Source organism: Euprymna scolopes, chromosome 44, assembly GCF_053919585.1.
Source record: "Euprymna scolopes isolate OS-2025 chromosome 44, ASM5391958v1, whole genome shotgun sequence".
In the NCBI taxonomy this organism is placed as follows: domain Eukaryota; kingdom Metazoa; phylum Mollusca; class Cephalopoda; order Sepiida; family Sepiolidae; genus Euprymna; species Euprymna scolopes.
In genome coordinates this window covers 20525763-20544015 of record NC_136525.1, presented here as the reverse complement: position 1 = coordinate 20544015, position 18253 = coordinate 20525763, and the positions used below count along the sequence as shown (strand labels likewise).

At 37.8% G+C, this 18253-nt stretch overlaps 1 protein-coding gene across 1 annotated transcript in view; it reads left to right on the top strand.

Annotated features, from left to right (window-relative positions):
• The first annotated feature begins 689 nt into the window (after window positions 1-689).
• LOC145268725 (uncharacterized) overlaps window positions 690-18253 on the top strand; it is a 59101-nt gene continuing 41537 nt past the window's right edge. The window contains exon 1 of the mRNA XM_080124292.1: window positions 690-1104. Coding sequence (XP_079980418.1) covers window positions 991-1104 — 114 coding nt within the window. The 5' untranslated portion in view covers window positions 690-990. The remainder of the gene's footprint in view (window positions 1105-18253) is intronic.

Here is an 18253-nt window from a genome sequence, read left to right as displayed (position 1 = left end):
AAAGCGGGATAATTAAACACAATCGAAGTTCTGATATCCAGACGTCAAAATAAGGTATGCAAACAATTTTTTTTTTTTTTTAATCTATAATTCTGTCCCTTACAACAACACAATATGTTGTGTTCAGTTTCAGATGATTATTTTAAGCATATTTAGAACCCCCTCCAAACAAGGGGGGGGGGGGTGTAAGCAAAAAAAAAAATATATATATATATATATATATATATATATAAATATCGTTTATGAAAAATAAGTACACTGTTATAAAGTTCATTCTTCTCTTAATAATCGCTGAAAATTTCATATTGATCGGATAATTACCTGATTTTTGGTAGATTTTTAAAAAGACGGTCCGTCAAAAAGTACTTACCTGCCCCCCCCCCCAGTTTTGGCGGTGCCTAATTTCAAATAATTGGTATTTTTTTACGACCTGCCCCAGCGTAGTATAAACACCCCCAACCAGTTACCACCCATGTTAAGAACGGCTTTCGGATTAAACATTAAAGACTCTCCAACCTCCACATGTTACGAACGGCTTCCAAGGTTGGGGGTGTTTATTCCGAAAGCCGTTTTTCAAAATAGCTCTCAGCTATTAACCACAGTAGTCCGACTTTTCGGCATATCTCGTCGGTATATGACGTCACTTTCTAATTATTACGAAGGCCATGACTGGGCGCTAAAATCAAAAGGGGGGGGGCGAGACAAACATTCACAGCGGTTAGTAACGAAACTAAACAAGTATGTCTACCTTAATTTAAAACACACGTGCGGGTCACTTCCTGTTAAAAACCAGATTTGCGCATGTTCACTTATTAACTTCCGTTTTCGATATTTTTTTTTAAGTTTCGTTCTAATGGCTTTAGCAACAAGGAAATCTCGAGGCATGTTTGGATTTATCTCCGATGTGATGTAGACCTGATTTTTTTTTTTTGACATTTAAAGAATCTAAAAGAAAACAAATCTGTGTTTAATCGTATAAGACCAGAAAAAATGCCCGTTCAGGTTCGAACCATAAACTTACGACTGATAAAATGGAGCCAAACGAGGGTATCTTCCTTCACGACTCGTCGAGACACGAGAAACTTCGACAGAGGACATTGCACCGTAAGAATAAAAAAAAATGGTTTTATCCTTGTTTTTCTTCTGAGATAATCCACATGTAGATAATCTTAATCTGATCTTTAATCCTTTGCTTTGCGATTAGAATTGTAGATTTAGAATTTAATCATTTTTTTAATGATTATTTAAACACCGAATCTTTTAGGGCGGTCCCCCTCCTGGATAGAAAAACAAAAAAAAACTTGCGAATTTCTTGCGTAACCTTTGAAAGGTCACTTTAGTAAAAAGCGAAAAAAAACAAACTTTTAAAATTTGAAAAGACGAGTTAATTAATAAATTAGTAAAATCATATTAAATTAATTTTAAATCGTTGATCGGTATTTGAAAATTTTAATTTAAATCTAATACGAGTGAGTGTCAAAAAAAACAAAAACAAAGTAAGATTAAATGACTAACTTATTTGTTCAAGGTGTGATTAATAAATATATATAATGACAAAAGTGCAGAATAGTTAACAGGCAAGAAATCATAATGAACAAACAACAAATAATTTATACCAAATACAGTAAAATTTAAGAGCATTTTTAACAAAACAAAATGGGGTGAACAAATAATTGCTATCAAAGACGAGATATTCCTCTACCTACCTGAATAAGATTTTTTTTTTGTTTTTTTTTTTTGTGATTTAGCTTATTTTAAAGCATTTATTTGTTTAAAACAAAAGTAATGTCGGGTGCTTAAAACCGAAAATGACGATTTCGTTACAGACATTTTGACGCTTGATATGCGCTGAAAACCTTTGAAAATCTAAAAAAAAAAAAAAAAAAATTAAAAAAAACACGCATTAATAAATTAGGTGAATGGGCATTGCATTGGGGGGGGGGACCACCCGAAGAAGTTGAATACGGGGAGGTTGAAAATAAGAAAATGCCTTTCGGAATAAACACTCTTTAATTATTTGATGGACCTGTATTTTTTATTTTTATTTATTTATTTTTCAAAAAAATTTTCAGCGGATTATCAAAAAAAAAAAATAATGAAAAAAAAAATTCTATATTTAAAGATTTTTAGGGGATGCTATGCTCGCTCAGTTTATAAGACAACGTTCTAGTAAGTCGGTCCTCCCCCCTCATATTGGAACCAGTCAAATACGAAATCGGGAGAGATAGTTTTGATGTGCCTTTTCTTTTTCTTTTTTTTTTTTTTTTTTTTTTTTTTCTCAAAATTTTTGGAATTTAATGAATTATTTTCTGTGGGTATTCGGGTCTGTTTGGAACGGATATCACATTTAAAAGTGTTGCCAAGTAGTTTTCATGATATTAAGACCGTTATTATCCTATGTATTCCGTGTTGTTTTCACTGACTGCCATGTTTGTTTTTGCGCGCGCAACACAAAATTTATATTACATGGCAAAAAATTATATATATATATTAGATTAACTGCCCTAAAACGTTAGAATTATTGGAAATAGGGGGAATCATTTTTTTATGTTAAATTTATGCGCAAAACAAATTTCCGCTTTAAATTCTGGAATATGTTTTGACATTTTCTATTTTAAAACCATCTTTTTTTTTTCTTTATAAACAATGAATGGCATTTTTACAATAGCCAACAGAACGAGAATAAATAGTTAAAAAATAATATACAACAAATAAATGTTACCAAATGCAAGATAAGTTACTCTTCTACCTACCGGGATAATTTTTATTTATTTATTTTTTTTTTTTTTTTGGTAAATTTTTACTTTCTTTCCACCTTACCACTCACTTTTAAAATGACGACTTGCATATGTTTTCGGGTATGCTGAAAACGAATATCTAATACAGGTTTCGGACAGACAAGTAGTTTTCTTGATATTAAGACATTTTCTTCCAATGGAGTTTGCCATTCTTAACATGGGGAGGAGAGATGTTTTGTAACAAGCGTGTATACTAGTACTTTTCAGTTGGGAAAAACATGGACGTCAGTGAAAGCATAATTTATAACATTAGATAAAAAAAGTCTTAATATCCAGAAAACTAGTTGTCTGCACCAAATTTAAATGCAGGGAATCTTTCTGTCAAACTTTAGAAATCTGCACAGAATTTCGAGTGAAACTCTTTATTTAATCCACAAGAGTAGCATGCTCTCCTTCCGTCAGTCATGATTGGATAGAAGTCCTAAGTAATTCCCAGTTGTCTTTTGAGTGTCGCCCAGCACTGAGGATTGAGCCATCAACCTCTAGAAGAGTGTAACTTTACAACTGAATTTTACCAAGTACTTTATTCACTAGGCCATGGGTCTATAATGAATGAGAGCATGCTACTCCTGTAGGTTTCATTCAAAATTTTGTGCAGATTCTGGCGTTCGACAAGATACACCTGAAAAAGGTCAGATTACATCAGCTGAAACGCTGTGTGAATAGTAGAAATTGCTCTGAATTCTCAACCCAAACCTGAAGAACCAGAACGACAAGATATTATAAGAAGGCTGACTGGGAAGCCATCAGGGATCTCATCAGAGATGCCCCATGGGCAAATATCTTTTCTCTTCCCGCTGAACAGTGTGCAAATGAGACCACTGAATGATTCAAAACAGCAATTGAAACATATGTTCCCACACAAAAATTCTATAGCAAACCTCACTCACCCCAATGGTTAACTTCTATTTGTGCAGCTGCCATTACTCAAAGGCAGTATACCGCAGATTTAACCGACATAAGTCTAGTACGAACAGACAGAAGTTTATAGAAGCTAGAATAATTGTAAGAAAAAAAATAGTGACAGCTAAGAAAGAATATACCAAAAACACCAGAAAACGCATCGAAGCACAGAAATTAGGAACCCGTGATTTCTGGAAAATCTTCAACAGTGTAGTAAATAATGGGCAATCAACAATTCCCCTACTATTCAACAATCATGAGATTGTTTGCACAGCAACCGAGAAGGCAAACCATTCCCTCCCTGACTTTTCTTTGCAAACAGATGCCACACTAGATGATCTGAAAATCACCCGTTTTCAGGTGCATGATATCATAAAAAACCTAGACACCTCATAAGTATGTGGACCCGATCTCATCCAGACTGTACTATTAAAAAAATGCTCCACTGAGGTTGGTCCAGTCCTCTCCAAACTTTACAATAAATGCCTTAACAAATCTTGCTTTCTTGACTGCTGGAAAACAGCTTCTGTGGTACCAGTTTTCAAGAATTCTGGCGAAAGAACTGACCCATTAAATTATTGCCCCATTAGCTTCCTCCTGCTTTTCACCAAGATATTTGAGTCCATAATTAACCAAGCTCTAGTCCCTCATCTTACAGCTGCTAAACTCCTGACCGACCAACAATATGGATTTAGGCAAGTCCGTTCTACAGCAGATATCCTAACTGTAATCTCTGAATGTATATACCATACACTGGACAAAACAGGGGAGGGTAGAGCGGTAGTCCTAGATATATCTAAGGCTTTTGACGGGGTATGGCATGATGTTCTTCTCAGGAAAATCAGATCATACGATATCACTGGACGAATACTTAACATAATTAACTCCTACTTAAATAAGAGAAGAATCCAGGTTGTCCTCGATGGTCGTACTTCTAAACAATATGATAAAAATGTGGGTGTACCTCAGGGGTCTATCCTTGGACCTTTATTATTCCTAATATTCATAAATGACCTCCCTGATAAAATTGTCCTTGAGATGGGTATATTTGCTGATGACCCCACGCTCTATAAAAGGCACAAGGGGAAAACAAATGAACATATATCGAAGGAAATGGCAGAAACACTACAGGAAGACTTCCAATCTGTAGTTGAATAGGGATAAAAATGGATGGTCACATTCAATGCTGCCAAAACTAAGCTGGTTTATTTCAATAATTACAAGAAACCTTCTCAACCACCAATAACTATGACTAAAGATACATTAACTGAAAGTACTTCTTTCAAACTCCTCGGCTTAACGTTCACAGGGAACATGAGCTGGAACAAGTACATTGAGAGCATTGCCAAAGCCATTTCGAAGGTGGGCTCTCTCTACCATGCTAGAGAGTTACTTATGCCTGAAAGTATCCTGTATCTCTACAAGGCCACCATTCGCCCATGTATGGAGTACTGTTGTCACATTTGGGCTGGTGCATTTGCTTCTAGTCTCTCATTCCTGGACAGGGTTCAAAAGAGAATAGCCAACCTGATAAGTCCTGAACTGTCATCTAGACTTCAACCTCTGTCCCATCAACGAAATGTTGCATCCCTCTGCCTATTTTATAAGTATTTTAATGGTGGATGCTCCGACAAACTACAAGCCCTTGTACCCCCTCAACATAGATACCACCGACAAGCAGCAAAGTTCCACCCCTACTCAGTAGAGATCCCCAGATGTAAGAAAGCCTTCTACTCTAATAGTTTCTTCCCCAGAACTTCTAGACTTTCGAACTCCTTTCCGGGTTCTTGCTTTCCCAACTGTACTGACATGCAGAAGTGCAAGTGTAACGTGAATTGACATCTTGCTGCCCAACTCACTACATAGTACCCATGTAGCTTATGTCCCTGATAGTAGCTCCCTACATCAAAGTGGCACAGTGCTTTGTTTGGGAGTGAAAATGGAATAAAACAAAAAAAAAAATTTCAATAACACTCAAGATGAAAACAGTAGTTCAAATAATACAAATATGTAATTTGATTTGTCAAAAAATACTGCAGGACTGCTTTCCAAGCGACTACAACATGGTCCTTCTATAATATAAATCTCACCTGTCTGTTTAAATGTTTGTATGTCTGCCTAAAACTTTTGACAGAGGCGACGAATTTTCACAAGATCAGTATCGTTTTGAAGCTTGACCCTTCAGACAACAAATATTTAAAATTGGCTAAAAACATTAATTCCTTCACCCTCAACTGGTCAATTTTCTTGCTGATATTTTTTGCAAGGGGTCGATTTTTTTGCTGATATTTTTTGCAAGTCATTCAAACCTCACGTCAACGACGTTGCATAAAAGGCATCATTTCGACAGCCGGTGACGTCACAATCGCGGTGGGTGCATCGATAAGACCGTTTGTTTTTTTGTTTTTTTCACCTCCTTTTCTTGTGTCGCGTTACGGGTTCGAGCCTGCTTACTACTCCTAGTTTTTTGGGGATTGTGTTCGTAATTTTCCTCATACACACCTCCACTTTCTTTTCCACCTTCACGTCAACGGTTCGAGCCTGCCTGCCGACTAGTGTTGTAACAATTAATCAGAATTGGAAAAATCAGAATATTTGAGGAAATCGGTATTGGAATCGGAAAAATTTGTACCGATTTTCCGATGCCAAAACGATTCTTTTAATTGTTTTTTTTTGTATTTTTTAATTAATTTTTTGTTTAAAGCTAAATCTTCCATTGCTGGTAATAATAATAATGATAATAAAATAATAAATATTTATTGATTTTAAAACCACCAGTGAAGCTAAAATTGATAGAGCTTCCCCCACAAGCATATTTTTACATTTAGGAAAATATCTGCACATTTAACTTGTTTTTTATGGTAATCAGAGAAAAAATACAACTATATAGTTAAATATTTAGAGATTTGTAAAGAATCGGAATTGGTAATTTAGTACGAAATCGGTAATTGTATCGGAATCTGGAAAATATTGGAATCGTCCCATCACTACTGCCTACTACAACTTTTTATTTTTTTTCTTTATTTTTTATTTTATTTTATTTTTTTTTTTTTGCTTAACACACACCTCCAAACACTCGAGCAACCAGGCTAGTTTCAAATATAATGTAAAAAATATACTTGTTAAGCCATCCTCTTGGATAAGCAATTACTCTTAACCTGCCCATCCCCTCCTTCAATTCGGCCCCAAAAATCAACGACCCATTCCTGTAATGATTCGGCCCCTGTTGTTTTTGCAGTAGTTAAGTTCTGTGCAGTTCTAGGAGGTGCACCCTTCCAGTCTTTACCTTCTCTCTTTGAGAACGGGTTAGTTTACAGTTAATCGCCTGATGCGCTCTCATCTGTTAGGGTATCTGGTGATACCAGTCCAGGCTGTCTGAAGATACTGGCTCACTGACTAAAAATGCACTAAACGTTTCTTTTCCCTTTGCAAAACTCAGTCATGTTCTGCAAAGTCAAAAACAACAGCAATTTCTCTCAAACCAAACACCATGAATAAATATTTGAAGGTATAAAGAATTTGAAGCATGAAATTTTTTTCCAAAATTACTGGATTCAGCATTAAATAACTCGAAAAGGTTGACCTACTGTAAAACAAAACAACCAAACCAAACACCATGAGTAAATATTTGAAGTTATAAATAGATGAGCTTCAACTCTTTAGTCAATGTTCTTTATTGGACCAATGATTACAGCACCTGGAAATACATAAAATAGAAGAACAACATTATGTATGCCCCTCCCCCAGTCTTTAAGACGTAAAGACGAGTATGAGTGTTGTAAGATTTCCAGGTAATCAGTTAAGCTCAATACGAATGGTCCATCTGGGCATGAGAACTTAATAAAATGTCCTGGTACATAAAGTAGATTTTACAATTTAAGTCTGTTTTCAAACTACTCTCAGTCTGGCAGGTGGGCGGGAGAGGCGGGTTGACCGACATAGAGGCAACGCATCCACTGGCTCCTGTGCAGTGTCTGGGTCAGGCAAAGACACCGGGCACTCCTGTAGGCCGGGGGCGTTGTGCGGCATCAGACCATAGGGATCTTCTGTTTGTGATCGACTGCTGTTTTCTCCGTAGTCGCGGGGGCTGGCTGAACAAATGCTGGGTCGGGGTTGGGAGGCATGACAGTGGTATCTGCTGTGTGTTCCTTTTGCTCGGGAGGCTTGGAAAGTGTGTTACTGAGTGGTGTTGGTTGGTTTGGCTGTGGCTGTTCGGCTGCACTGCTGGGGCTGTGGAACGCAGGCGTTGGTCCGGGTAGCCTCTGGAGTGGGGAGCGTTCAATCACTGGTATGTATTTCCGCAGGAATTTCCGGTTTCGCGGCGTAATGCGGCCAGAGCCGTCGATGTGAACAACGTATTAGTCGAATTGTCGGACATCCACGACAATGTCAGTTTTGTCCCATTTCTTGGGGTTAGGTCCCGTTTGGTTCTGGATCCTCACACAGTCACCAACGACTAGCGGTGGCAGGGGACGAGTGTGTTCTGTGAGCCGCTCGGAGATGCGCATCTGGCGGTTGCGGAAGGCTTCCTCTCTTGATGCCAGAGTTTCACGCCAGGTACTGTGTGGTTGGTACTTGTGATGAGGAAGAAGTCAAGCGGCCCGATAGCAAGGGGCTGTAATCATAGATGAGCTTCAAGTCTTTAGTCAGTGTTCTTTATTGGACCAATGATTACAGCACCTGGAAATGCATAAAATAGAAGAACAACATCATGTAATAAATAACCTCAAAAGGGTTGATATGCCATAAAAATAAAACAATTATATTCATCCTCGTCCTCTTCACTCGTACATAAACAGGTTGCTACAGACAAATTTATCTTTTAGTTGACCTTTGACAACTAAATATTTTCGTTTACTAGCCAAATAGAAATGTTATTAGCCAAACCCACGTGATTTTTGGAATATGACATCTTTGGTCCATGACGAGTACATAAATCAATGATTTTTCTTTATCTTTTTCTAAATACGTGTTTTTCTAAAATATACACCAAATTTTATGTTATTTATTTTATTCAAATTACTTCAAATGTTCTTTTTTTTTTTTTAACCGCCTTTGTTAAAAAAATGAGTATATTGTTCTTCCTATTTACCTGTTTCCCTTCGAGGACAAAGTTAGACACAAGGTCGGTTTTAAATGAGCTTTAGGAGATTGTCAGTGAAAAAAAAAAAACACAATCGTCAAAAGATGATCGTCTTATTTCTAGTCGCCACTTGGAAAAATCACTTACAAATGCGACTGTTTCACTCACAATGTAAAGCCCTGATAAAGCCGACATACATAGCTAGTTTCCCCCTCCTTGTATTTCCCACATAATCAGCAACCTTTGCTCTATCAGCTTCCTGATTTGGTTTATCTGTATACTTATAAAAAAATCTATGCATTAAATATTAGAGACCCTACGTCAATAGCGATTTAAGTCAGCTAGTATAAAGTTTTATAACGGTTGCACTGAATACAGGTCAAGATGATCCATATATCAATTTTACCTGGTTTAGGTATGAAATAGCACATTTGTTGGTCTGTCATCACTAAACCCGCATATTAAAAAGACACACCTTATTTGTTTCATATGAGTCAGATGATTCTGTTGTTGGCATTTGTTTTGCTGATATCTTTCTAGTTAGAATCATACTTGCATGAGGTACCATGTGAAGTTCGCTGAAAGTGTTTCAGGTTGTCAGTCTGTGGTTTTAACCACTTCGGCACCGTAACCTCCCAGGACGCATTTTAAGAAACCTGTTTATTTCTATGAATTTGGTTCTTTTATAAAATAAGGGTCCCTGATTGAAAACATTAGGATACCATTGGTTTATCTATAATAAACCTATCTATAATAAACCTTCTCTACCACCAATAGCAATGGCCAAAGACTCTTTATCTGAAAGTACGTCTTTTAAACTCCTCGGCCTAACGTTCACAGGAAACATGAGTTGGAACAATTACATTGAAAGTATTGCCAGGACCGCTGCGAAGAAGGTAGGCTCTCTCTACCGTGCTAGAAAGCTACTAACACCCAAAAGTATTCTGTACCTCTATAATGCCATCATTCACCCATGTATGGAGTATTGTTGTCATATTTGGGCTGGTGCATCTGCTACTAGTCTCTCGCTCCTGGACAAGGTTCAAAAGAGAGTCGCCAACCTGATAGGTCCTGAACTGTCATCTAAGCTTCAGTCTGTCGCATGGACGAAATGTTGCATCCCTCTGCCTGTTCTACAAGTATTTTAATGATGAATGCTCTGACGAACTTGTACCCCCTCGACATAAATACCCCCAACAGACCCGACAAGCAGCTAAATCCCACCCTTTCACAGTAGAGATCCCTAGATGTAAGAGAGTCTTCTACTCCAGTAGTTTCTTCCCCAGAACTGCTAGACTTTGGAATTCCCTTCCGGGACCCTGCTTCCCCAACTGTACTGACATGCAGAAGTTCAAGTGTAATGTGAACCGACGTCTTGCTGCCCAACTCCCTACATAGTACCCCCGTAGCTTATGTCCCTGATAGTAGCCCCCTACATCAAAAGTGGCAATGTGCCTTGTTTGGGGTTAAAATGTAATAAATGTAATAAAAACAAAATATAAAAGCAAAAATGTATTTGTGTATGTATGCAATTTTTTCGTATGTCCACGCTGGTTCTTAGAACTTTTTATATGCTCCCTAGATTATAATATCTACGATTTACAAAAGGAGGTCATAAATATCTTTTATTTCAGCGACTTTTATCTTACAAAATTCGCGCTGCATTGTGATTTCATTTTCTCCATGGCGTATTGTTTGACTTAGAAAACCACATGTTCATGTTCGTTTAACCACCTGCTTTTTTAAACATTGAATTTCATCCTTCCTCACTTCTCTGCCCAGGTAGCAGCATGGTAAGTTGTCAGGCTATTCGCCTCAAGGCTTTGGGTTTGAGCCTACCTCCCTACCAAATTTTTTTTTCTTTTCTTTTACACCTGGTCAACGCCGGGCGCCCCTGCTAGTACGCTTATAAAGGAGTTGGGGTCATCTATAATATAAAAAGTGTGTGTCTGCCAAAAACTTTTGACAGGTGCGACAAAATTGGTATCGTTTTAAAGCTCGAGGCCTCAGACAACAAATATTGAAAAATTGGTCAAAAACATTAATTCTTTGACCGTCAACTGGGTCATTTTTTACAAAGAGGGGTCACTTTTTTTGTCGACATTTTTGCAAGTCATTCAAACCTTGCATCAACGACGTCACATAAAAGACGTTATTTTGACCGCCCGTGACATCTCAATCGTGGTGGGCGCATCGATAAGACCGTTTGATTTTTTTTCACCTCCTTTCGCTCCTGCACGTTATTGGTGTGAGCCTGCCTACTACTCCTAATTTGTTTTTGCTCAACCAACACTCTTACACACACCTCTACATACTCGGTCAATGCCAGGCACCCAGGCTAGTTAATTTATAAAGGGGAGTATCGCTGGCATTTAAATATTCATTCAAAAAATATCATAAACTCCTTTATAATAAAAAAAAAAATAGATAAAATAAAATGCAACACTGAAGAACAATATCAACGAATAGCAATCAACTCGAACTACCTTGTTTACATGTATGAAAAAAATTTTATTTACAATAATGATCATCCATATATATAAAAGTGAAAATGTGTGTGTGTATGTATGTATGTATGTATGTTCGCTTTTTGTGTATGTCTGCAAAAGGCTTATTTCCAAGGCTTTCTCGAGGGGTCGCTCATTCTTAAAACTTTTTATATCGCGTCTAAATGATAATATCTACGACTTAACAACAGGGGTCGCCTTTCTATTTAATTTGTCTGACTTTTACCAGGCCACCGTGTCTTCGAAAAGTGGAAAGCGGGGGAAACAGTAACTGGCTTGCAGCGCAAAACTAGGTCAAACATCACGCCACTTCCTCGCACCTGTATATTTCATTTTAAATCAAACCTGTATCCTTGAGTTGGAAATTAATGTGTGAAAAAAAAAAAAAAAAACGGCGACGTTAACCATTAGGTCACCGCGACATACAACATACACAGGTTTGAATCTATTTATTTAACTATAAAAACAGGCGTGCGCAATAAAAGTTAACTCTGCTGCTTCCATTTGACCTAATTAAGAAGGTCAAATATAAGTCACGCAGCGTTTGGGTTTGTTTAACGAAATTTGGCTTTTTTTCCCCCCAACAGATGTTGGGGAGGGGAAAGCAGCTCCCAATTGTCCAGATTGAATAGCAACTGTCTGATATACAAGATTGATCAAAGCTGGTTGCTTCTGGACGTTTTTCCCGGCGCAATGCCGATAATATGTACGTTTGAGTTTAGTTTCACTTTATTTATACTAAAAAGCCCAATCAACACACGAGAAGCCAAAATAGCAATAATTTTGTAAAAATCGACGTAAATAAATCTAGACGCTACATGCGTTTCAAATCCTACATATTATTATCTACGGCCTATATAAACAGTTCTTAGCAATAGTAAACCCCCCCCCCGGAGCGTGTGCGAGAAAAGCCTTTTGAAGACATACACGAAATGGTAACACACATTTTGCCTTTTATATATATAGACTAGCGAGGGGTACCCGGCGTTGTCCGGGTGTTTGTAGGTGTGTGTGAAGAAAAACAGGTGCCCGTGAAAAAAAAAAGCCTTGACGACGCGCAGTTGGAAAATAGTAAAGTGTGAAAAAAAAACAGGTGCGCGTTTTTCATTGACGTGACGGCGATAGCTATTCAGCAGTTAGCATTTCGTGCAGGACAGTTTTTAATAAGGTCAATGTTTTTAAAAACCCGCTCCCTCGTCTCGAAATGAAAGCTACCGTCTGATATAACGAAGTCGACATTAACCAAACGTTACTTAGCTCTCTAGAGACCACTGGCTCTGGGCCTGTGATTAGAGTCGAGTTTCGCTTTTTGCTTATACCGAAAACCAAATGTAACGCGTGCCGATGCAGGAAACGTGGAATAATTAACGTTTGAAAGTCAATAAAATTAAATAGACAGGCGAGCTCCGTGGTTAAGTGCGAGATATTACAATTTATAAATGATATAAAAAGTTTTAAGAAGTTGTGAAGCGAGCGAGCGATTCTCTGAAAGAAGCCTTTTGTGGACATCGAGGAAAAGCGTACATAGATACATACATTTTCGCTTTTATATTTATAGATGACAGTTTGAAATAAATCCGGTGTCAGGCTAAAAGAGAAAAACACGGAAGAAAATTGTTTATGGTAACTGGATAAGGCAGAAATCCGTGGTAAGGGTAGTCCGTCCACGTGCATTAATTCTGATGCGTGTGAATCCATTATAGAACCTTTTTACATTTTACGATGGAGCGAGGAGCAAATAAAAAAAGTCGCTAACTGATTTGTTTTTCCCGCAAAACAGTATTTATAGTTAGGATTACAACATTCTGAAAAGTTCTGGCCTGTTTACAGCATCCATATGTGCAAAGAAAAAAATTAGTCCGCCTAGTATTTACACAGGCTGGTGATATAGAACACCTTGAGCACTACGCTGTTTGTTTTAGGTGGGTGAAAACGGCGTTCTTCTTAAACTCACTATAGAGATCCCTAGATGTAAAAGATCTTTCTACTCCAGTAGTTTCTTCCCCAGAACCACTAGACTTTGGAATTCCATTCCAGGTCCCTGCTTCCCCAACTGTACTGACATGCAGAAGTTCAAGTGCAACGTGAACCAACATCTTGCTGCCCAAATCCCTACATAGTACCCCAGTAGTTGTTGCCCCTGATAGTAGCCCCCTACACCAAAGTAGCAATGCGCCTTGTTTGGAGTGAAAATGTAATAAAAAAAAAAAAAAAAAATTTTTAAATTGACACGTTAAAAATAATTCTGATTTAGTTATCTCCCTTTCACTGTGGTCCTGGATATGACCTAAAACTATATCCGATGGTGAGGCCCCCACCTTGCGGGCTTTGGGGAGTGTGGAGCCACCCTTTAATTGCCATTGCTCCCAGGTCCACTCTGACCCGGAGTGGTAGTACCTGTTAGGGTCCCAACTATGGGTTAAATAGAATCTGACGTTAAAAAAAAAAAAAATCCATTAAAAATCGTTCCTCAAAATAAGTAGATCCGGCATTAAATAACCTGAAAAAGGTTGATATGCCGTAAAACAGAAACAACCAACCAACCAACCCTTTCACTGTTCAGAAACAGTGGATTCGTCTGCATGATGACAATTTATTACAAGGTCATATAAAAAGCGACATTTTTATTTTGGATTTTTTTATTCAATAATATGGATATGAAAGTACAAGACACTGTGTATTCCTGCAATCTTTTTTTTTTTTTTTTTTTTTTCTTTTTTTTTTTGTTACATAGGCGTCGCCACTTATCAAGGCCGATAGGCCACTCAAGGATAAGGGTTAAAGAGTGTACAGTAGTCAAAAGGACAATATAGTAATCGATAGTAATGGAAGTTCGGTAAATTTGTTAACTTAAGTGGAACGGCTCATCAGAAACTTGTTCACGTTGGACTTGAAGACAACCATATTAGACAGCTGGAAAGCAGGAAAACAGAAGACAATTCCACAGGCGTGCAGTTCTAAGAAAGAAGCTTTGATCATGGAATCTATGTTTAGGTTTAGGCACAGATAAAGAGTGGGGGAAAATTATTGATAATGTTTTTAGCTAGTCTAGTGTTTCTTGTGAAAGTTTGGCGAGGGGGGGACCATAGATTGAAGCTCAGTCGAACACTTTCCATGAAAATAACGATAAAGCAGAGACAAACTCACAACATCTCTTCTGTGAGATAGAGGTTGCAGCGAAGAGAAAAGGACATCTCCCACCAGGCCACGAAGTCTATTTTGAACCCTATCAAGGCAGGACAAGTCTTTCCTAGCAGCTCCTGCCCATATGTGGCAACAGTATTCCATCCTTGGACGTATCTGGCTCTTATATAGATAGAGAATTGCATCAGCAGTGAGATATCTACTGGTTTGATAGAAGGATCCGACCATTTTTCCAGCGGCCTTGGCAACAGATTTGATGTACGTGTTCCATTTAAGATCAGGAGTAAAGGTCAAGCCCAGAAGCTTGTCAAAACATGAGGCCTCCCCAAGACAAGACCCATTCATTTCAACTGATGCCAGATGGGGATCAGAGCGTTGATGATGCAAAGATATAAGCTTGGTTTTAGATGCATTAAAAGTAACCAGCCACTCCTTTCCCCATTGTACAACGTGATCAAGATCAGAGGAGAGAGAACCGGAGTGAACTTGGTCGTTTACTGTCTTAGATGTGCTACCATAGATGGTAGTGTCATCAGCAAAAATGTCTACAAATGATGTAAGGATGTGATTTGGAAGATCATTAATGTAGATCAGGAAAAGAGTTGGGCCCAGGATGGACCCCTGAGGGACTCCAGCATTAATACTGTGAGCTTCTGATTTTTGCCCATCAACTACTACTCTTATGAACCTATCAGAGAGAAATGATTTAATAATTGAGAAGACATTTCCAGCTATACCATAGCTGGAGATTTTCCTCATACATGTGGTCCCACGTGTATATCGTCTCTTTGTAGTCATGGTAATCAATATATCTGTTGAAACAGAAACTTAATAAAAAAAAAACATTTCCAAATTGGAAAGACAAATACGGAATCTGTGCTCAATGTCATGAGTATGCACAGTAGAATAGGTATTGTTTGTTATTGATTGCTTCGTAAATCAATAATTGAATGGAAGACATATTTGCAAGGAAAACAAGGTCATGGTACAGATAAAGATTCACGCACTAGGAAAGTTGAATGACAACTCATGTTTTTTTTAACGATTTCTTTTGTTTTGTTTTTTTTTGTTTTTTTTTACAAAGAGTCACCACTTATCAAGGCCCATAGGCCACTCGAGGATAAGGGTCAATGAGTATACGGTAGTCAATGGGACAATATTGTAGTAATCATTAGTAGTGGAAATTTGGTAAGTTGGATTATTTAAGGGGAACGGCTCATGAAGAACTTGTTTACATTGGACTTGAAGACGACCATATTGTAGTCAGTTGGAAAGCAGGGAACTGGAAGAGGGTTCCACAGGTGTGCAGTTCAAAGAAAGAAGCTTTGTTCAGTGGTTTTAGCTAGACAAGTGTTTTTTGTGAAAGTTTGGCAAAGGATGACCATATATTAGAGCTCATATGAGCACTTGCCATAAAAATAACGATAAAGCAGAGACAGGCTTGCAACGTTTCTTTTGTGGGAAAGAGGTTGTAGGAAAGAGAAAAAGGCATCCCCTACTAGTTGATTGGTTGTTTTACGGCATATCAACCCTTTTTAGGTCATTTAATGCCGAATTCAGTGATTTTGAAGAAAAAGTTTTTAATAGAAATTTTTTTTTTTTTTCCAAGTCAGTTTCTATTTAACCCATAGTTGGGACTCTAACAGGTACTAACACGCATCCCCTACTAGGCCACAAAGTCTATTTTGAACTCTGTTATGGCAGGATAAGCTGCTTCTAGCAGTTCCTGCCCAGATTTGGCAACAGTACTCCATCCTTGGACGTACTTGGCTCTTATACAGGTAGAGAAATTACATCGGCAGTGAAATAAAAACTTTTCACACACGCGACGGATCCTCACGAGATTGGTATCGTTTTCAAGCTCGATCTTTCGGACGACAAATATTAAATAATTGGCCAAAAACAGTCATTCCTTCACCCTCAACTGGGCATTTTTGTACAAGGAGGGGTCACTTTTTGTAGACATTTTTGCAAAGTCATCATACGCGCTTGCAATGACTAGCCTTAATTTGAACGGTAACGAAGTCGTATGTCATGGTGGCCTCGGGGGTTAAATGGTTGGCTTTTTTTCACCTTCTTTTCCTCCTTTGCATTACAGGTTTGAGCCTGCTTGTTTACTCTTTTTTTTTTTTTTTTTTTGACGCTTATGTAATGGTTTTTTTTTTCTTCTTTTAAAACAAAAACCGAATTATTTTACTGTTCGCTTAAACTTTTTTTTTTTTTTTTTTTTTTTTTTTTTTCACACCTCTCTCCACCCAGGCAGCATCTATTTTTTTTTTTTATTTTGACTCCTTACTGCACCACCCCTTCACACCCGCGCAATGCTGGGTACCCCCGCTAGTTTTTAAATGCACAGCGTTGTATGTGAGATATAGGCACACTGAGTAAGTGTCATGATGACCCAAATCTGCAAAACAGAATCATTCCCTGGGGTGAATCAAAGATGGCTGACATGTGAGGTTAAAACAAAATGAAACATCAGATCAGTTAGACATAACGGTGATACGAGTCGGGATGTCGAATGATGTCACTTTTTCTTTTTTTTTTTTTTTTTTTGTGTCCTAAAGCTGAATGAAAAAATAGGTTTTCAAATTAATTGTCTGGACGTTCTTCTGGGGCTCATTGCCGATACGAGGTGGAGCGATAAGTTTGTCACCCTAAAGAAAACACATGACAGCTTTATTTTAAAACTTTTATCGAAAAAAATCAATTCCGGTAACTTGATTAAGTAGTAGAATTAGCATCTATTCAGTGTAGCTGCCTTCAGCCTCAATCACAGCCTCAATATGGGTCCGGAACTGTGAGCATGCGTTTACCACAGGCGCCGGAGCTTGGAGAATACTCAGCGGATGGCTGGCTTTGGTGTTGTGGGAGATTATATTAGTGATGTTCTCGACGTATGACCAAACAAAAGTAGTCCAGCGGGTTTAGGTCAGGAGAGGAGGGAGGGGCCAGTGAGAGAAGGGTACAAAGTCATAGCATTCCTTTTGAAGCCAAGCCTGGGTCTCTTTGGACTTGTGGGCCGGCGCCGAGTCCTGCTGCCACACCTAGGGTCTGTCAGCGGCCACCTGATTGCACCAGGGGATCACCACACTCTTTAGCACATTCAGGTACATTATGGTGTTGACTTGCAAGTTGACTTCAAAGATGTGAGGTGGCATGATGTGACCCTCACTTAAAACCACACCAAAGACCATAGCCGTGGCCGAAAACTTTGTTTTCATCATCCTGGGCACATCCCTATTATTTGTGACAATCCAGTGATGCATTTTGAGGGTGCTGGCAACGGTCCTGTTGTCATAACTTGGATCAGCAGAGAGCATGAATTGTACACCAACGCATCTCCGTTCTCACTCGTTGAACATTGTGTCACTTTCAGACATGATAGAAGGCTCCTATCGCTCTTGGGATTTGTACAAAACTGGCCAACTAGTAGATAGTCTGCAACAAAAAAAGAAAACCAGTTTTCATCAAACGGAAATGGAATCATATCGTCTTTGCTAGAGCGACAATTTTATTATTCCACCCTGTAATGCTGTAAGAAATTTTTATAATTACCAAACATGAAATGTTACTTTAGTGTTAGCATGCAGACACATTATTTTTTATTTATTATTATTTTTTTTTTTTATTATTTTTTTATGTATTTTTTATTTTTTATGTATTTTTTTATTTATTTTTTATGTATTTTTTATTTATTTTTTTTTGTTTTTTTTATTTTTTTATGTTTTTTTTATTTATTTTTTATTTTTTATGTATTTTTTATTTTTTTATTTATTTTTTATATATTTTTTTTATTTATTTTTTTTATTTTTTAT